General features: G+C 61.4%; 2 protein-coding genes across 2 annotated transcripts; both read left to right on the top strand.

Moving 5' to 3' along the window:
• Window positions 1-1,620: 1,620 nt before the first annotated feature.
• LOC103289840 (keratin-associated protein 7-1) lies at window positions 1,621-1,884 on the top strand. The gene has a single exon (XM_008145736.3). It carries the CDS (start codon window positions 1,621-1,623, stop codon window positions 1,882-1,884), a length of 264 nt encoding a protein of 87 aa, XP_008143958.1.
• A 6,837-nt stretch (window positions 1,885-8,721) lies between these two features.
• Window positions 8,722-8,916, top strand: LOC103289941 (keratin-associated protein 8-1). Its single transcript, XM_028151952.2, has one exon. The coding sequence runs from the start codon at window positions 8,722-8,724 to the stop codon at window positions 8,914-8,916; it is 195 nt and encodes a 64-aa protein (XP_028007753.1).
• The last annotated feature ends 11,342 nt before the right edge of the window (window positions 8,917-20,258 follow it).

Genomic DNA, 20,258 nt, shown 5'->3' with positions numbered 1-20,258 from the left:
TGGGTGTGAACACACCGTGTGCAGTGGGTGTGGATGGAGCTGGGTGTGAACACCCCGTGTGCAGTGGGTGTGGGGGAGCTGGGTGTGAACACCCCGTGTGCAGTGGGTGTGGGGGAGCTGGGTGTGAACACCCTGTGTGCAGTGGGTGTGGATGGAGCTGGGTGTGAACACCCCGTGTGCTGTGGGTGTGGATGGAGCTGGGTGTGAACACACCGTGGGCTGTGGGTGTGGATGGAGCTGGATCATCTCCTCGCTGGACGCCCCTCGTTGCTCTGTTCTTTCCAGGGCTCGGCCTGGGTGGGTCTGTAAGGCCTCACGACTACACGGAGGCGAGGCGGATGGCGTGGGGCTCCGCACAGCTAAGAACCTTCCGGCTCACATGCCCAGAGAGCAGCCACGGGGGGAGAAGCACCTGGGCCTCTGGAGGTGGAGAAAGAACATTCCGGACGCCATCGCCTTCTGCTCACCGCCCCTCGCGGGCGGCCACAGCGCCCAACAGGCAAACGAATTCCTCCCGGAGGGTGTGCCTCCTGCCGCAGAGCCCGCCCCCTCGGCTCCCATGAGGAGCCCCCGACAGGCCGTCCTATGTCCGTGGAGATGGTTTCTCTTCCTCCTCGAAGGGGCTGCTTGTGGTGAGTCTGTGGTTGGAGAAAATCAAAGATAAGGTCTGTGTTCAAAAGGAATTCACTGGAAGGACAAGAGGCTCCGTCCTCAAGGGCCCGGCGCGTACAAGCCCTCACAGGCCGGAGGGAAAACTCAGAGAGGTCTGTGTGTGGCAGGGGCCATGGCCTCCTGTGACTGCCGCTCCCCCTGCTCCTGGGAAGACTTCGGTCAGGCCACTGCGGACGGACGGACGGCGCTTGGACCTGTAATTTGGATCGGCTGCCAGCAGGGGGCGGTGGTGATCGGCTAGTCTGGACTCAGGGCTGATTCTCAAATGCAGGCAGGAGCCCCTCAAGAAGCTGACAACGAATCAAGACCTTGTTTGAAACTCACCTCCCCCCGTTCCGTCCGCTCTGACGGCCCCCGTGACATCCCGGAACGTGACATGTTTCACGGGCTCTCAGGTGATTCTCCGGATAATTCACCCCGATATTGGGGCTGCCCTTTATGAGGGTGCAGGGAACTAGTCTTTGCTGAGAAAGGCCTGAGCCTGGCACCTCCTCACACGGCCGTTGGCAGGCCACTCAGCCGAGTCCCAGGGGCGTCCCCTGCGGCCCGGGGACAGGGACAAGCTGCCAGCGCGCTCTGTGCTGCTTCCAGAACATTCCGAAGGAGCATGCGGGGGGCGGGGCTCACGGTCGGGTTGGACGGGCGAGTATGAGGTGACCGCAGGCAGAGCCCGTGGGCAGCACGCCCCGTGGCCCGGCGGCCGCGCTGATGACTCGGCACATTCCTCTGCCGACGGAGCCCCAGGAATGTGGGCGCGGCGCTGCGGCTGCTTCATGTGCGTTTTACGAGCAAACCCGGGAGCTGTGATGCAGACAGTGGGCCGCCCGCCCGCCGGCCTGCCCCGCCCCCGGCCCGGGTATAAAAGGCCCCGCGCTGCCACCAGCCGCATCCCACCGGCACCTGCTCTCCGCCTCCGCCTCCACGTCCACCCAGACCCTCTCCGCCGCCATGACGCGCTTCTTCTGCTGCGGCAGCTACTTCCCCGGCTACCCCTGCTACGGCACCAACTTCCACCGGACCTACCGGGCCACCCCCCTGAACTGCGTGGTGCCCCTGGGCTCCCCCCTCAACTACGGGCACGGCTGCACCGGCTACGGCTCCCTGGGCTACAGCTTCGGCGGCAGCAACTTCGGGAACCTGGGCTGCGGCTACGGCGGCAGCTGCTGGCGGCCCTGGGGCTCCGGCTCCGGCTTCGGCTACAGCACCTACTGAGGCCCAGGGCCGGGCACCCCGGGACGCAGGGCACCCCGCAGAGCAACGCCCGTGCCCGCCTCCGGCTGAGCTGGGAGAGTCCGCCCGTCTCCGCTGACCGCGCCGAGGTCCGGTCTCCGAGGATGCTGAGCCGCAGGCACCGGCGCTGGGCCCATCCCCGCTGCCAAGGCGGCCGGGCGCCCTCCGGGCCGGGAGCGGGGCGGCGAGGCGCGGGGCTGGCTTCCCGGCGGCTCTGCCCGTCAGGGTGACTTCCCCGCGGCGTCCCGGTGGCAGGCGGGTGGGTGGGGGGTTCCGCTGTCGTCTCTAATAAATCTCACTCCTTCCGCATGACCCCCGTGTCCTCGTGGTCCCTCTGCGGCTCTCACGCGTCAGCCTCGTATCGAGTTCCCACCTGTCAGGGCGCCTCGAACCAGGTCTTCTTCTGACGTCAGGCAGTGGTGGGGACGGGGGACGCCTCACATTCTGTCTCTTTACTTTTAAGGTCTCAATGTTAAAAAACTTCATTAAAATGTCCTAAATTTTCCCGGCCGGTGTGGCTCAGTGGTTGAGCATCGACCTGTAAACCAGCTAGATTCCCGGTCAGGGCACACGCCCGTGTTGCGGGCTCCATCCCCATAGGGGGCGTGCAGGAGGCAGCTGATCCATGACTCTCTCTCCTCATCGCTGTCTCTATCTCTCTCTCTCCCTTCCTCTCTGAGATCAGTACAAACGGATTTAGAAAGAACTCCTGGACTGACCCCAAAGATGCTGACGGTGTCCGTGGGCGTCCGTGCTGGTTGTAAGGAGGGACTCTTCCCGGCTGCTGGGCGCTGGAGCGTCCCTGCCTTCATGAACGACCGTCCCCTCGGGCCGCCCCTGCCCCTGCTCAGAGCTCAGCACGAGAGGTTCGAGCCTCAGGCTGTTGACGAGTTCCCACTGGACGGACTTGGCCACGAGTCTGGTTCTTAGGGGCTCCTGAGCTCTGGCCAGAGAGAGACAGCGGCTCAAACACACAGCGTCTCCCCCTCGGATAGAGGGCGTGTGCTTCTCGCCTCCTTCCCCCGGGGACACGGGCGGCTGTGTGGACAGGACCCTCTGATTCTTGGAACAACAGTGGCATCGGAAGCGCCTGTGATGTTGGGGCGTCTGCACACAGAGGCACCTCTCGTCTCGCTGGCCGGGAGCCTCCGCTTTGTCGAAGCCAAATGCTCCGTGAGGGTGAAGCTCGTTCCTTCCCGGGTCAGGTCCTCATGCGCCTGCTGGGTCCATGGAAGATGCTCAGGAACCGTCCACGGCCTTCCTAACCGCTTCCTGGGCCCGGGACGCTGCACCGGCCCACGGAAGCTCACGCACGCGTGTGGGGTGTGGCTGGGCCTGGAACGCTGCACCGGCCCACGGAAGCTCACGCACGCGTGTGGGGTGTGGCTGGGCCTGGAACACTGCACCGGCCCACGGAAGCGCACGCACGCGTGTGGGATGGGGCTGGGCCTGGAACACTGCACTGGTCCACGGAAGCTCATGCACGCATGTGGGATGGGGCTGGGCCCGGGACACTGCACTGGCCCACGGAAGCGCACGCACGCATGTGGGATGGGGCTGGGCCTGGAACACTGCACCGGCCCACGGAAGCTCATGCACGCGTGTGGGATGGGGCTGGGCCTGGAACACTGCACCGGCCCACGGAAGCTCACGCACGTGTGTGAGGTGTGGCTGGGCCTGGAACGCTGCACCGGTCCACGGAAGCTCACGCACGTGTGTGGGGTGTGGCTGGGCCTGGAACGCTGCACCGGCCCACGGAAGCGCACGCACGTGTGTGTGGGGTGGGGCTGGGCTCTGGCCACCAGGTCACGACGTGGGGCCTGTGAACCCTGGACGGAGATTCCGGCCGAGGAGCCGGCTGCCTGCCCGAGGTGCTCACGCCCAGACACTCCCACAGCACAGCGCTCAGCACTTCCGCAGGTTTGGGGACACAGAGAAATGGTCCTTCCCTAAAAGGTGCCCGGCCGGCGTGGCTCCGTGGCTGAGAGTCAACCTGTGAACCAGGAGGTCAGGGTTCAATTCCCGGTCAGGGCACAGGCCCGGGTTGCGGGCTCAATGCCCAGTGGGGGCGTGCAGGAGGCAGCCAATCCAGTGATTCTCTCTCATCATGGATGCTTCTCTCTCTCTCCCTCTCCCTTCCTCTCCCTTCCTCTCCCTTCCCCTCTGAAATCAATAACATGGGTCCTAATTTTAAATGTAATTGCTCTTACGTGGAGTTTATGGCCGGCAAGGACTTTGATGACCTGACGCTTCCCGTGGCCTGAGCTTGCCATCGTGTCTTACTTGGCAGCGATAGGAGGCGTCACGTTCAAGGTCATCAGAAGGACATGACCTCCGGCCTCCAAAGGGCAGCAAAGGGGGGTGAGACTCGGGGCGGAGTCTGTCCCACATGGAGGAAACCGAGGCCGGCCCTTCTCCTTCTTCCTCCTCCGGAGCTCGGGGCGGCCGTGCTGTGCTCTGAGCTCACACACACGCGCAGGGTGTGGGTCCCCCCGGCCCTCACGGCGACCCGTTGCCATGAGCTCCCCCTCGCCATCACCCAGGACAGAGGGAGACGTAGTCGCCTCTCCCTCCCCGCAGCCCCCGCCCCCGCCCCCCGCAGGGGCTCAGCGCTGGAGCAGGGACGTGCCTGCCCGGACTTGCTGTCCATGTTGCTCGTGAAACACGTGGGAGGCCTTCCCGCCGGGAGGCTGCGAGCCTGGGGTGCGCACAGCGTGGCTGGGGGGTCCTGTTCCTTTTTCAGAAAACCAGGCGGGTCCCCTCTAATCGCCAACGTCAGGAGTTAGGGGCTTGCTCATGTCCTCACCCAAGGAGCCTCACAAACGTGGCTGAGCCCCCAAAGCGCTGAGAAGGCGAGAGATTGGAGCCGTGTCTCCAGGGAGCCCCGAGACGGGTCCGCGGGTCTGGCCTGCGACACGCCTGGGGAGAGGCCGGCAATCCCAGTTGGCGGCACGTGACCTTGACTTTAGATCAGCATTTTTTGGCCGTGGCTTTATTGACATTGTGGGGTAGATGTGTGTGTGTGTGCATGTTTGCATGTGTATGTATGTATGCGTATGTTTTTGTGTGTATGCATGCGTATGCATGTTTGTATGTATGTGTATATGTATGTGCATGTGCGTGTGCGTGTGGTTGTCCTGTGCCTTATGGGTGGTTTGCAGCCTCTCTGGCCCATGTGTACCCGTAGATGCCAAACAGCACCCCAGTCACGACGCACAGACACGTCTCCCGACGTTGCTGACGGCCCGGGAGCAGGGACGCGATCGCGTTGCCTCCGTTGTTGAGCGCGAAGGAGGCGTCGGCTCTCTCCTCTGAGTTTCACCCCCGTGGTGAGCCGTGTGTTTGTGCAGATGGCGCCGCTCAGACAGCTCGCCCAGGCGCCCAGATCTTCCGAGGGGTGACAAAGCCCGGCTTCGCGGACGCCCGGGCTGCGCACGTCAAATGCAGGTCCCCGGGCCCCGCCCCAGAGCCAGCGCCTCAGAGCCTGACGCGCAGAAACATGCGTCTACCGAGCTCTGAGCGGTTCGTGAACCTTCTGCAGCGTCACCGTTCTCTCCGTGACCCCAGAAAGCGAGGTCACTCAGCTCACAGTGAACGACTCGGGGCCCAGGGAAGTGATTCGCTTAAATTCTCCCCGTGGGGTGATGGCCACGCGAGGCCGTGACCGTCACGCATTCACTTCCTCGCCCAGCGGATGCTGGTGGAGGCCATCTGCTCCGAGTCCCGCACCGGGTTCCTCTCCGGGAGGTGGGCTTGTCAGCCGCAGACGTCAATCACACGGACGGGGCGGGAGGAAGTCCAAGTCCGTGGCGATGGTGGGGGGACGGCTTCCGGGGGTCGCTCCCAGCCCCGCTCCCACTCGCCCCGAGCCTGTGGCAATGGGGGTGCAGGACCGGGGGTCCTAGTCCAGCGGGAACTTGGCCGTCACCTCGGCCCAGGACACGTCCTGCAGGAGGACGCCGTTCGAGATGGCGGAGCCGGAGTCGCCCACGGGCACACGCTGCGGAAGCCCATCGGACAGTTCAGCAGATCAAGGTGTTTTCAGAGTTTTGTACTGTTTGTGATTTTTGTCAGTGTTTAATTTTTTGTGTGAGTTCTGGTAACATTTTAACAAACATTTGCTATTTAATTACATGCATCTATGTGTATGTATGTTTGTTAATTCTCACCCAAGGATGTCTTTTCCATTGATTTTTAGAGAGAGAGGGAGGGAGGGGGAGTGACAGAGAGAGGCATCCCTGTGAGAGACACACATCGGGTGGTTGTTTCCTGCGTGTGCCCTGACCACGTCTGGGGATCGAGCCTGCAACCGCGCCGTGCCCCGAAGCACATGCCCTTGACCGGAATGGAGCTGGGACCCTCCAGTCCTCGGGCCGATGCTCTATCCACTGAGCCACGCCGGCGAGGGCGATTTTATATCTCAGTGTTGCATTATTTTTCATAAAGGGGGTTCCCACACTGTGAGCTTCAGGCTCTACAGAGCCTGGGTCCCCCTGTGGTAAACGGAGTCAGATTCACGCTTCCTTCGGCCCAAAGCAGGACTCAGCCAGCTGCTGGCTTTGTTTTTGAATGATTTGTTGATAAACATTGTTTTCCCCTTAAATACTTTTGGGTTAGAATTTCTAGACAAAACGTAGATCCCGTAAGTGGGGTTTAAGTTTTTAAAACACATCATATATATATATTTAAATATTTTTATTGATTTCAGAGAGAAAGGGAGGAGAGAAAAAGAGAAACATCAGCGATGAGAGAGAACCATGGATTGGCTGCCTCCTGCACGCCCCACACGGGGGATCGAGCCCCCAACCCAGGCCTGTGCCCTGACCGGGAATCGAACTATGACCTCCTGGTTCATAGGTCGACGCTCAGCCCCTGAGCCACGCCGGCCGGGAGAAGACATCATATTCTAATTCTTACTCACCGTTGCTGCTCAGACACCGAGCTGGTGTTCTGCCTGGGGCACAGCCAGCACCTTCGGTTGGAAAAGAGGCGGGAGAGAAACGCGTCTAAACCGAGCCCCGTAATTGAACGCTGGCGCTCGTTCAGACCGCCTGCCTTTGCCAGTGCAATGCTGCCTCCGCCCGGGTCTTCTCTGCTCCGGCCGCCGCCGCCGCCTTTCCCGCCAGGCAGAGCGGGGCGACCACGCAGGAACGTAACCGCTCCTTCCTGCTTCCCGGGCAGGACCTGCTTTGGGGTTGTTGCGGTTCAGGGGTGACGGGCACTGGGGTTCCCTGGCCACAGGAGTGCTGGGATCTGAGGTGCTGAGTCACCGTGCCCTGGGTTGTGGGGAGGAGGAGGGGGCCGCGCGGCTCGCAGACGCGCCTCTGCTGTCACCGGCCATTAGTGGTCAGGACGCCGCGCAGCTTTGCGTTGTTCCACGCGTCTCCCCGTCCTTGGGCTCACCCTGCGGTCGCCAGGTGCCCCCGACATTGACGTCTCGGCCGCAGCAGCCGGAGGAGAGTGGCCCCCGAGACCTGAGGCAGGTTGGGGGTCAGTGGGTCACACAGCCGCCCGTGCCTGCTGGGAGGGGTTCCTCAGGCCCCGCCTTCCGGTTCCACGCCGCGTGCGTCCCTTCTGCAAGGCGCTGGCCGGGCCCGGGGAAACCATCAGGGCCTGCCTGACCCCAATTAGCTTTTTGTTTCCTTTTCATTTTTAAAAAAATAAATCTTTATTGTTCAGATCATTACGGTCCTTCCTCTTGCTCTGATGGGCCGTGTCGCTCCGCGACTTCACACTGGAGACCAATGTCTGCGTGGAGAGGAACGGGCGTCTGCTCCCTGTCCTGGGCGTGTGGTCCCCGGAGAGGAAATGATGTCGATTTAATGTTGTTACCCGGCCCTTCAGAGGCCCATCAGCTCGGACAGGCCGTCTGGTTTCATTCGCCTAATAGAAAAAAAAATAAAAAAAAAATATATATATATATATACACGTTTTAGGGCAAAATTTCACACGTGTTTTTCTGTTATTATTTTCAATATTTACTTCAAAAAGTTTATCAGACCCACGCATCACAGTTGCTTGATAATTTGTGTCCAGGATCCAGTCGCATTTAAACATCGTTAATTTCTTCACAATGACACACTTGCTCGTCTGGGCAGCGGGCGGAAGTGTGATGTCGGGGTCATCGGGAGAGGTCTGTAATAGGGAAACGTTTCACCAGTTTCCCAGACAGGGTGACTCTCAGCGGAGAAAAAATAAAAGTAAAAGGATCTTTCCGATGAGCCCATCGCCTTGGCCTTGCCCCCTGCCCCCTGCCCCCAGGGAACCCTTTTAATTAAAGGTCCGGGGTGACCCCGACTAGCAGGCTCATAGGGTGTCAGGCGTGGGTTTCCATGTTCCACGGTCTGTATGCCCACCACCCAGTCACATCTCCCGTCACATCTGAGGGAACCCCCTTCACCCGGGAATCCCGACCCCGATTCTGAGGCGGGCGCCCCGTGTGCGTACGCTTCCATGCACACGCTTACTCAGCACCTGCTCACGGCGCTCCTGTGTGTCCCTGCGGACTCCGGAGAAGAGGCTGGGCCCGGGTTAGCCGCTGCCACAGGGCGCCTCCGGCCACGCGTGTCCGTGCCTCGTCCGGGGGAGGGACCGCCTCCTGGGGACCCGCCGGGAGCGCCCTCGCAGCTGGAAAGACATCTGAGCAAAGCCCGTTAATGAGCTTCCCGGACGCAAATTGGTGCCACGCGGCGTGTGCCGGCCCCGCCCGCCCGCCCGCCGGGGGATAAAAGGGCGGCGGCGGCCGGGGGCAGCACACAGCACCGGCCTCCTCTCCCAGCTCCACCGCCAGCCAGCCAGACGGACAGCCAGACGGACAGCATGAACTGCGGCAACTTCGGCAACTTCTCGGGCGCCGTCTTCCCCGGCTGCTACTGGGGCAGCTACGGGTACCCCCTGGGCTACAGCGTGGGCTGCGGCTACGGCAGCACCTACTCGCCCGTCGGCTACGGCTGCGGCTACGGCTACGGCGGCTGCCTCAGCTACCGGCGGTACTGGCCCTACGGCCTGTACTGAGCCCGCCGGCCCGGGGCACCGCACCGGCTCCAGCCCCGCCACCGGCTCCCGACCCCTCGCTCACCCCGACCAGGACCCGGGACGGAGATGAAGGCCGCGGGCTGCCCCCCCGCCCGGGGGGGCCTGTCGGGACCTTGGCAGCAGCCTGGCCCCCGCACCTGTCTTCCCTCCGGGCGTCCCCCCAGCCTCACCCCTCCTGCCACCCCAGCGTGTGGGTGGGCCCGTCCCAGCCTCAATAAACCTGTCTGACTCCGCAGAGCACCGCCCCGAGTGGCTTTCGTTTCTGGGGGTGCACGCCTCCTGTCGCGTGGGGTGGGGAGGCGGGCGATGCGGTGGTAGAAGCAGCCAGAGCCCCGGCCGGTGTGGCTCAGTGGATAGAGCGTCGGCCTGTGGGCTGAAGGGTCCGGGTTTGCTTCCGGGTCAAGGGCACAGGCCCGGGTTGTGGGCTCGACCCCCAGTAGGGGGCAGGCAGGAGGCAGCCGATCCATGATCCTCTCTCACAATGGATGCTTCTATCTCCCTCTCCCTTCCGCTCTGACATCAATGAAAATGTTAAAAAAATACAAACAACACATTAAAGAAAAACAGCAGCGGGAAAGCAAAGACTCCCGATCCCGAGTGACCAGCAGGAGGAGGGGCGCGGGGCTCCCCTCCCCGAAGGCCGTGGATCAGCGCCCCCCGCCAGGCGGCCCTCCTCCCTCCATCCCTCCTCCCAGGGGGACCCGGCGGGGATTTAAAAAATCTTCGTTGTTGGAAGTATTACATCGGCCGCCCTTCCCCTACGGACCTCGTCCAGCCCCGCCCGCCCGGCCCTCACGGCCCATTGTCTGTGCCTCGGTTGTGCATGTGTGCACACATGTGCACCGGCTATCTCTTCCCTCCCCCCGGCCTGTTCGGTCACTTCCACGGCAGTGCAGGCGGCGGAGCCGGCGGTGACCTCAGACTGTTGACCGCGGCGCCCCTCCGGGACCCGGCCGGAACGGAGCGTGTCCTCTGTTCCGTCCGGGCATCGGCCACGGGCTAGCACGGACAGGCGGGGGGTCTGAGGGTCTCTGGGGAGGGCGCCCCGTGTCACACCACCCGGATGTTCGCTGCAGGCTCCGCACCAGGGGGACGCCCTTCATCTGTGAACCCCACCAGGTAGTGAGCGTCCCCCCTCACCCGACTCAGACCCGAGGGAAGGCCTTTCGGGGCGTTACGTTAGGGACAGAGCAACGTGCCTTTCCTGAGCCGAGTGAGGGAGGTCGCAGTCCGCCTTCGCCTGGTGAGGCATTTTATGCACAGCAGCGGGGGGGGGGGGGGCGGGGGGGGGCGCAGGGCGAGGGGTGTAGGGGGTAGGGGTGCTACGCACAGCAACGGGGAGGAGGCGGGGGGGTTATGCAAGGTGATGGGGGGATGCATGGTGATGGGGGATGTATGGTGATGGGGGGATGCATGGTGATGGGGGATGTATGGTGATGGGGGGATGCATGGTGATGGGGGATGCATGGTGATGGGGGATGCATGGTGATGGGGGGATGTATGGTGATGGGGGGATGTATGGTGATGGGGGATGTATGGTGATGGGGGATGCATGGTGATGGGGGGATGTATGGTGATGGGGGGATGTATGGTGATGGGGGGATGTATGGTGATGGGGGATGTATGGTGATGGGGGATGTATGGTGATGGGGGATGTATGGTGATGGGGGATGCATGGTGATGGGGAATGTATGGTGATGGGGATGTATGGTGATGGGGGATGTATGGTGATGGGGATGTATGGTGATGGGGGATGTATGGTGATGGGGATGTATGGTGATGGGGGGATGTATGGTGATGGGGGGATGCATGGTGATGGGGGATGTATGGGGATGGGGGATGCATGGTGATGGGGGATGCATGGTGATGGGGTTAAGCATGGTGATGGGGGATGTATGGTGATGGGGGGATCTATGGTGATGGGGGATGTATGGTGATGGGGGATGTATGGTGATGGGGGATGTATGGTGATGGGGGATGTATGGGGATGGGGGATGTATGGGGATGGGGGGATGTATGGGGATGGGGGATGTATGGGGATGGGGGGATGTATGGGGATGGGGGATGTATGGGGATGGGGGGATGTATGGGGATGGGGGGATGTATGGGGATGGGGGATGTATGGGGATGGGGGGATGTATGGTGATGGGGGGATGTATGGTGATGGGGGATGTATGGTGATGGGGGGATGTATGGTGATGGGGGATGTATGGTGATGGGGGATGTATGGTGATGGGGGGATGTATGGTGATGGGGGATGTATGGTGATGGGGGATGTATGGTGATGGGGGATGTATGGGGATGGGGGGATGTATGGGGATGGGGTTAAGCATGGTGACGGGGCATTGGCTTAGCTGCGCTTTTGTGGCGTCTGCCTGGGGTGTGCTGTGTGCCATCCACCTCGCGGCTGAACGTGTGCAGGCGCTGTGGAGAGTGTGCTTTCTCCCCATGTCCCACCCAGAGGGGATCTTATTTCTCTTAAAGCATCGAGCTCACGGAGCTGCTGAGCAGATGCTTTCCCAGGAGGCTGTGGGCACAGCCAGCCACGTCCCAGCTTGGGCCCTCCTGTAACCACGTCCCAGCTTGGCCCTCTGGCAGGCTCACTGAGTGAGAGCGTAGGTCAGCGTGCAGCCAGCAGGGCAGAGCCTGAAGCGGGTCGGGAACCGGAGGGTGTGCGTTGATGGCTCCCGAGCGAGTTTGTGCTTGAACGGACCCCAGAGGGCGTCTCTCCACTCCCCGCCCCCCTGTGGTGGCAGGAGAGTCAGCGGGGGCGGCTGAAGGGGCCCACGCTCATGCCCCCCTGAGTCCTGGAAGGAAAGTTGCCGAAGCCGCAGCAGGTTCGGCAGAGGCGGGACAGTCTCCCCCAGGGCTGTCCGAGGGGCACGCTGTGCTGGGCCTCCCCCCCCCCACCCGCTGGGGTTCCCGGGCTCTGCTCAGAGGATGAGCTCGCATTCTCCACGCCGAACGGCTTCAGTTACCAGTGCCACTCGGTGACCTTTAGCCGCACGCGCCCTCGGGAACGCCGAGGAGAAGGGTTTCTCCGGGTCTGGGATCTGTGTGCAAACAAACCAACCACCCTGGCCCTGGCGGGAGGCTCAGTGGTTAGAGCGCTGGCCCGCACACCTCAGGGTCTCGGGCTCGATTCCCGGTCAAGGACACGGACCTGGGTTGCAGGTTCAATCCTGGCCCCGGCGGGTGCATGCCGGCGGCACCCAACGGACGCGTCTGCCTCACACGGGTGTCTCTCTCTCTCTCCCCCCGTCCCCCCTCCCGCCCACTCGCTCTGACAGCCAATAGGAAACACGTCCTCAGGTGAGGATTAACAGCAACCGGTCTCCGTGCGTCATGTGCCCACGTGCCGCCGATTTAGCAATCTCTGGTCCTTTATCCAGCGGGTCCGGTTCCCTCCCCCTCAGCTTCCTCGTTCATTCCGAATCGTGGGACAGAGAGATCATCCAGGCTCAGAGAGGGCTCCCGGCAATGAAAGCAGCACGGACACAGCTGACGGATAAAAGGAAGAGGGAAGAGGAAGAACACGGGTGCGGCCCTGGGCTCGGCCTCGGCCTCCGTGTCTAATGGCAGGTCCGCCTTCGTGGACACTCGGTCATCCTGACGGGACACCGGCTCCTCCGGCAGCAGGGCCTGCGAGGCCTCCGCTGGTAACACCTCGCCACCGCCTGTGCCCCGCCGTCCCGGATGGAGCCAGGGTCTGCGCCGTGGGACCTGGATTCAGCTCCGAAGGTCGGGCACGAGGAAAAGTGTTGCTTTCTTCCCTCCTCTCCGTTCACCGTTCACCTCTTCTCGTTACGTGAACACGGCGCTGCACATTTGCGGCTTCCTGTGGACGGAGCCCTGGAGCTGAGAAAGTGATTGAATAGAAGGTGACTGAAGGCATCTTGTCTACAGGAGCACCTCTGCCAGAGAGAGAGAGAGAGAGAGAGAGAGAGAGAGCGAGAGAGAGAGAGAGAGAGAGAGAGAGAGAGAGAGAGAGAGAGACGGAGAGAGAGAGAGAGAGAGACGGAGAGAGACGGAGAGAGAGAGAGAGAGAGAGAGAGAGAGAGAGTGAGAGAGAGACGGAGAGAGAGAGAGAGAGAGAGAGAGAGAGCGAGAGAGAGAGAGAGAGAGAGAGCGAGAGAGAGAGAGAGAGAGAGCGAGAGAGAGAGAGAGAGAGAGAGAGAGAGAGAGAGACGGAGAGAGCGAGAGAGAGAGAGAGAGAGAGAGAGGAGAGAGAGAGAGAGAGAGAGAGAGCGAGAGAGAGAGAGAGAGAGAGAGAGAGACGGAGAGAGAGAGCGAGAGAGAGAGAGAGAGAGAGAGCGACGGAGAGAGGTGTTTCTTCCTGTTTTAGGGCGGCTCGGAGGGGGTCTTCCTGCGAGAACGGCGTGGCTGGGATATTCCCAGTGCTTTCCTGAGTTACGAGTCTGTGACCATGTGATGCCAGACAGAATCACACTGCCCAGCCTCCCCTGCCCAGCCTCCCCTGCCCAGCCTCCCCTGCCCACCTCCCCTGCCCAGCCTCACCTGCCCACCCTCCCCTGCCCACCCTCCCCTGCCCACCCTCCCCTGCCCACCCTCACTCGTAGATTTACGAGTCTTTCCTTAGCAAGAAGAGAGGTCAAGAGTGGCACTTCCCAGCAGGAGAAGGTCCCAGCGGGAGAGGAGTCCCAGCAGGAGGAGGTCCCAGCGGGAGAAGGTCCCAGCGGGAGAGGACCGACTGTCCAAATGACCAACCATCCAACCAACCAACCAACCAACCAACCAACCAACCAACCAACTAACCAACCAACCAACCAACCAACCAACTAACCAACCAACTGACCAATCAACCAATCAACCAACTAACCAACCAACTGACGAATCAACCAACTAATCAACCAACTAACCAACCAACTGACCAACCAACTGACCAATCAACTAACTAACCAACTGACCAACCAACTAACCAACCAACTGACCAACCAACTAACCAACCAACCAACCAACCAACCAACTAACCAACCAACTGACCAACCAACTAACCAACTGACCAACCAGCTCCCCAAACTTTGAGCCAAATGTGTGTTTTCACCCGTGGGCCCTTTGTGACCCGGAACGCCGCCCGCAGTGGCTGTCCTTGAGAGGCTAAGCAGGCCATCATTTCTTCGCATCCTGGTGTGATTTCCCGGTCATTTCACCGATGAAGATAATTACGCCAAAGAACGAATATTTAATGTGTTTCTGGGCTGGTAGCAGGTCGTTAATCCTCGTAACAACCTCATGAGGTTGGTTGTATTCCAGGTTCTCTGACCTCATCTCACACACACGGAAGCTGGAATCGGGAAGTTCAAAGACATTCGTGGTCGCAAAGCGGGAGAGGGACGGGTGTACAGTCCCGGCCTGTCTGGAGCTGAGCCCGCTGCCCGCCTCCTGCCGAGCGGGTGACCCCGATTCAATCCCGCAGGTCCGTGTGCAGCAAGACTTGTAAATCCCATCCTTCTTGCTCACCCCTGTGTCCCCAACATAAAGCACAGCATCGGGCTTGCATGGAGCCCCCAATGAACATGTCATTAAGGAAAAGACGGCGGTATGTTTTTTCAAATGAAAATAAAGGACCTTAACGATGGCCGTGCGTGCCTTGCCCTCTAAGGTTTGGGTTTTCTGTGGCCCCGGGAGAGATGGCTGACTGTGGGCTCTGAGCCCAGACAGGGTCCTGAGGGGGAGGAGGGGCTGAGGTGCCCTTTGAGCTGGACCCCGAGAAGACGGAGCAGTAACCTCCCGCAGGGACGCCGTCTCTCCGGCTCTCAGCGATGCTCCTGACCATCGCTCAGTATTGGAGAGTTAGCAACAGAGGGCGTGTTCCAGCACACGTCTCCATACGTGTCACGAACGCCTTGGCGTGCTTGCCTCAAGGAGGAGTAAGGTGCACACGGGACAGAGACAGAGCTGGCGAAGGAGGGGGGACGGAGGGGGAGAGCTTGCCCACCTGACCCCCTGAGTCAGGCTCCCGAGCTCTGCCCAGCCAGGCTGCGCGCCCACGTGTGTCTCCGCGTCGTCTAACATGTGAGAAACCTGCTGAGTCAGCTACACCGGAACTTCCATCCCTGCTGTCCACCTGCCCGGTTCTTCCTCCCCCGCGTCTCCCAGGTGATGTCGACGCCTCAGCGAGATTCCTGTTCCGTTGGTTTGGCCCAGCGGTGCCCACGTGGGCACTCGCCCCACAGGGGAGCATTGGATGTTCGAGGGGGAAATTCGAGGATGAGTTAGTAACTGTGAATGTTTTGCGTTTCTTACGGTTCTAGGGGGCCTCATGTACAGCTTATGAATATACTAGAGGCCCGGTGCACGAAATTCCTTTTCCTGGCTGCCGGCACCGGCTTCCCTCTGGCCCCCAGGATCTGGGCTTCCCTTGCAGCCCTGGCTTCGTCCGGAAGGTCGTCCAGAAGGACGTCTGGTCTAATTAGCATACTATGCTTTTATTATTACAGATATTGTGACATTTAGGCATTTCAGTTCTCAATTATATGTTTTAAAACTTAATTTGCTATTTTTTCATGTCACTTCATATTATTATGATGATGTTTTTAACAGTTTCTTAGTGACGTCTTCCTCAGGACCCCACGGTCCTTTCGTCCTTTTGTTTTTCTCTTTCGTGGCTGCCGTGTTCTTCGGAAGCTTGTGCCGACCACGTTCATGGCCTTTCAGGCTCCCTCCCGTGACTGGGAGTCACTTTCTGAACAACAAGGATTCTGTGTCTCAGGGGCACAGGATGTTAGAGATGCTCGGGGAGGGGGGGCGTGGTCAAAAGAAGGTCGGGGACCCCTGGGCTAGCCTGAAACCAGCCCTTCCCCAGAGGCCTCCTCTTAGCGATTTTCCACCCACCGGCTCTCACCGCTCCTTGGCTGTCAATGCCCACGTCTCCTTGTGCTCGGAATTGAGCCCCATCTCTCCTCCTCCTCCCCCTCCCCCTCCTCCTCCTCCTCCTCCTCCCCTCCCCTCCCCTCTTCTTCCTTCCCTTCCTCCTCTCCTCCTCCTCCTCTCCTCCTTCTCCCCCCCTCCTTCTCCTCCTCCCCCTCCTCCTCCTCCTCCCTTCCCCTTCCCTCCCCTCCCCTCCCCCTCCTCTCCTCCTCTCCTCCTCCTCCTCCCTCCCCTCCCCTCCCCTCCCTTACCCCTCCCCTCTTCTTCCTCCCCTTCCTCCTCTCCTCCTCCTCCTCCCCCCTCCTTCTCCCCTTCCCCTCCTCCCCCTCCTTCTCTTCCAAGGTCCAGTCCAAGGTGCCCCTGACTGCACTGCAGGGGCCCCGCCCTGAGTCAGGTCAGCCTCTGCCTTTAACCAGCGTCCTGGGTGGCGTTTGAACCCACCTCAGCGCTCAGTGTTCCTGGCTTCGTCCACTTTTGTTTTGTGGTTCGTATCACAAAGAGGACTTTCCTTTGTCCCGGCGCTAAGCTGCACTGCTTGGTCCTAACATCCACCTTGCAGTTCAGCCCCGAACCCTCTGATGCCGTGCTCCGCTGGAACCGCCCCCGCCCCCCGCGTCCCCGCAGCGCTCTGTAATTAGGGCGGCTGGCTGCGTGCATTTCTGCTGACGGTCGGCTGGCTCGGCCCCTGCTGCTCGTTTTAAAGGTTTGTTAGGTCTGCGGGCTCTTTAATAGCTCACCCTCCAGCCCAGGTGGAGGCGTAAGGAAGCTGGGGTGTCAGTAGATCCGCGGTTCGTGTTATTGCGACGTCTGAACACTGCCGTCTGATGTCACCAAAGGCTTTGAAGACGGCGGTAGCTTCTCATCCGGGACGGACGGCGGGAAGGTCCTCTGTGGCCGGCCGTCGGTCAGGCTCCTTCCAGCCGTCACGGGGTGTCTTCTTCCACCGAGACCCGGAGGCGGAGGGGACAGTCCCGCCTCAGAGGCCGGAGAAGGTGCATCTCGCGGCCCTCGTGGCGCTTCCAGGCGTCCCCGGGGAGAAGGGCCCCGGGACTGGTCGCTGTTAATCGACCCCGACCGTGTGACCTCGGTCACAGGGTGCCCGGGACCCTCACCTGACGCAGCGCGCTCTCAGCAGCTTTCCGGAAGGCGGAGCGTGGGCCTCAGGCCCCGGGCGGACGCTGCGGGGAGCAGGGAGCGTGAGCGTGAGCGTGGAGAGCGGGCCTCCGCGGATCTTCGCTCCTCTCGCTGGGATGCTGGCCTCAGCTCCACGCTCCCGGGCACCTGGCTTCCCGGTGTCGTCCTCCGTTCCGGCCCGTCTGCTCCTGCCGTCGGTCCAGGCCTGTCCTCTCTCGCTTCCTTTCGGTGCGGATGTGTGTCCTTTGCGGTGAGGATCATCCTTTGCTGCTTTTCGCCTTCTGGCTCCTGGAGTGGGTGGTGCAGGGAACATGTGAACAGCCCACCGGAGCCTGCATGGCCCCCCTCTCCCTCCCCCCCCCCCCCCCCCGCATGCCTGTCCTTCCCGTGCCGCCCGGGGTAGGAGATCCGGGCACTGAAATGAGCTCTAACCTCTCCGACATCCGGGGTGTTGTGTGCCTCAAGAAAGGGTGTTTAGCTTTTATTTTTTAAAAAATATTTTTTTAATTGATTTCAGAGAGGAGGGGAGAAGGAGAGAGAGAGAGAAACAGCAAAGATGAGAGAGAGTCTTGGATTGGCTGCCTCCTGCACGCCCCCTACTGGGGGTCGAGTCACAGCCCGGGGCCTGTGCCCTGACCGGAATCGAACTGCGCCCCGCAGCGCGGCGAGGCCTGGCCACCAGGATGCGCTGCAGGAGGCGGCATGGTGGCTCCGGGCCTGTGGGCGCCGGCCTCCCTCCCGTGCTGGGTCCTCCCATGTGGACACGTCCTCAGTCACTCGGCTTCCTGGTGAGAGTGCGGGGGGGGGGGGGGGGGGGAGGGTCAGCCCCCAGAGCCAGGGCTGGGGAGGCCGCGTCCTCCACTGGAGAGTCTCCCAGAAACCCCGCTCCTGGCACGTTCACCCAGCAAAGGCTCCGCGGGGACACGGGGTCTTCTCGGGGCACAGAGATTGGAGCCCATGTGAGCGGAGCAGGGCAGTCTGGCTTCTGAGCTCTATTTTTCAGATTCGGGCTGAAACACGTTAAAGATTTCCTTTTTCGTTCACTGCAGATGGAGATGGTTTCGGGGAAATTGCCACTTAGTCTGAAAGCAAAGCTGAGTGTCTTTTTAAAACCCTCACCTGAGGACATTTCCCCACTGATTTTTACGGAGAGAGGAAGAGAGGGAGAGACAGAGAGACATCGCGGTGAGAGAGACCAGGGCCCGGCCGGGGAGGAGCCTGCAACCGAGGTACGTGCCCTTGCCCGGAATCGAACCCAGGACCCTTTAGTCTGCAGGCCGACGCTCTGCCCACTGAGCCGACCTGCCAAGGCGCCGTGTCTTTAATGAGCTCTGGCTGAAGGGCGGTGATGCATGTTCCTGTTGAACACCCGTCCGCTGAGCTCTCCCCTGGTCGGCCCTGCTGGCCTCCGCTACCTCTGAGAGCAGCAGCCGGGTTCCCAGCATGCCCTCCAGTGGGGGTGCATCGTTCCGCATGCAAACGGAGACCACGTGGGCGGCGTGAGCAGGCGGCCGTGGTGGGAGCGTGTGCGCCCCAAATCCATCCGTTGGAACCCTGATGCCCAGCTCAGGCACATTAGGGGGGGCTTTGGGACGAGCTGGTTATGAGGGGGCTTTCCTGGTTGGAATTAGTTCCTTACAGGAAAGGCCTGAGGGGGCCTTTGCCCTTCGCGCCTGGGCGGGTCCCAGCAGGAGCCGTGCCGGGGGGCGGGGGGGGGTTGGCCCTCCCGGACCACAGGGGCCCCTGCCCTCAGCCTCGGGCTCCGGCCTCCGGCACCGTGAGCGGTAAATCTCCGTGGTCCCGTCTGCCCGGTCTGTGATGTGTGAGCAGCCTGACCGGCTAAGCAGCACCTTGTTAGTAACACACAAAGCCACAGGGGCACCCCGGGAGCCAGGAGGTGCGGCTCCTCACCTGGACTCCCTCCTGTGCACACGGTCCCTCACCTGTAATCCCTCCTGTGCACACGGTCCCTCACCTGGAGTCCCTCCTGTGCACACGGTCCCTCACTTGTAATTCCTCCTGTGCACACAGTCCCTCACCTGTCGTCCCTCCTGTACACATGCTCTCTCATCTGTAATTCCCTCCTGTGCACACGGTCCCTCACCTGGAGTCCCTCCTGTGCACACGGTCCCTCACCTGTCATCCCCTCCTGTGCACACGGTCCCTCACCTGTAATCCCTCCTGTGCACACGGTCCCTCACCTGTAGTCCCTCCTGTGCACACGGTCCCTCACCTGTAATCCCTCCTGTGCACACGGTCCCTCACCTGGAGTCCCTCCTGTGCACACGGTCCCTCACCTGTAGTTCCCTCTTGTACATGCGTTCTCTCACCTGTAGTCCCTCCTGTGCACACGGTCCCTCAGCTGTAATCCCCTCCTGTGCACATGGTCCCTCACCTGTAGTCCCCTCCTGTGCACACGGTCCCTCACCTGTGGTCCCTCCTGTGCACACGGTCCCTCAGCTGTAGTTCCTCCTGTGCACACGGTCCCTCACCTGTAGTCCCTCCTGTGCACACGGTCCCTCACCTGTAATCCCTCCTGTGCACACGGTCCCTCACCTGTAGTCCCTCCTGTGCACACGGTCCCTCACCTGGAGTCCCTCCTGTGCACACGGTCCCTCACCTGTAGTCCCTCCTGTGCACACGGTCCCTCACCTGTAGTTCCTCCTGTGCACACGGTCCCTCACCTGTGGTCCCTCCTGTGCACACGGTCCCTCACCTGGAGTCCCTCCTGTGCACACGGTCCCTCACCTGTAATCCCTCCTGTGCACACGGTCCCTCACCTGTAGTCCCTCCTGTGCACACGGTCCCTCACCTGTAGTCCCTCCTGTGCACACGGTCCCTCACCTGTAATCCCTCCTGTGCACACGGTCCCTCACCTGTAGTCCCTCCTGTGCACACGGTCCCTCACCTGTAGTCCCTCCTGTGCACACGGTCCCTCACCTGTAATCCCTCCTGTGCACACGGTCCCTCACCTGTAATCCCCTCCTGTGCACACGGTCCCTCACCTGGAGTCCCTCCTGTGCACACGGTCCCTCACCTGTCATCCCCTCCTGTGCACACGGTCCCTCACCTGGACTCCCTCCTGTGCACATGCTCTCTCATCTGTAATTCCCTCCTGTGCACACGGTCCCTCACCTGGAGTCCCTCCTGTGCACACGGTCCCTCACCTGTAGTCCCTCCTGTGCACACGGTCCCTCACCTGTCATCCCCTCCTGTGCACACGGTCCCTCACCTGTAATCCCTCCTGTGCACATGGTCCCTCACCTGTAGTCCCTCCTGTGCACACGGTCCCTCAC

Source organism: Eptesicus fuscus, chromosome 3, assembly GCF_027574615.1.
Source record: "Eptesicus fuscus isolate TK198812 chromosome 3, DD_ASM_mEF_20220401, whole genome shotgun sequence".
Taxonomy (NCBI): domain Eukaryota; kingdom Metazoa; phylum Chordata; class Mammalia; order Chiroptera; family Vespertilionidae; genus Eptesicus; species Eptesicus fuscus.
This window is presented reverse-complemented; position numbering and strand designations above follow the sequence as displayed.

Coding starts and splice junctions, on each gene's coding strand:
- LOC103289941 (XM_028151952.2), top strand. CDS start 8,722: ATGAACTGCGGCAACTTCGGCAACTTCTCGGGCGCCGTCTTCCCCGGC.
- LOC103289840 (XM_008145736.3), top strand. CDS start 1,621: ATGACGCGCTTCTTCTGCTGCGGCAGCTACTTCCCCGGCTACCCCTGC.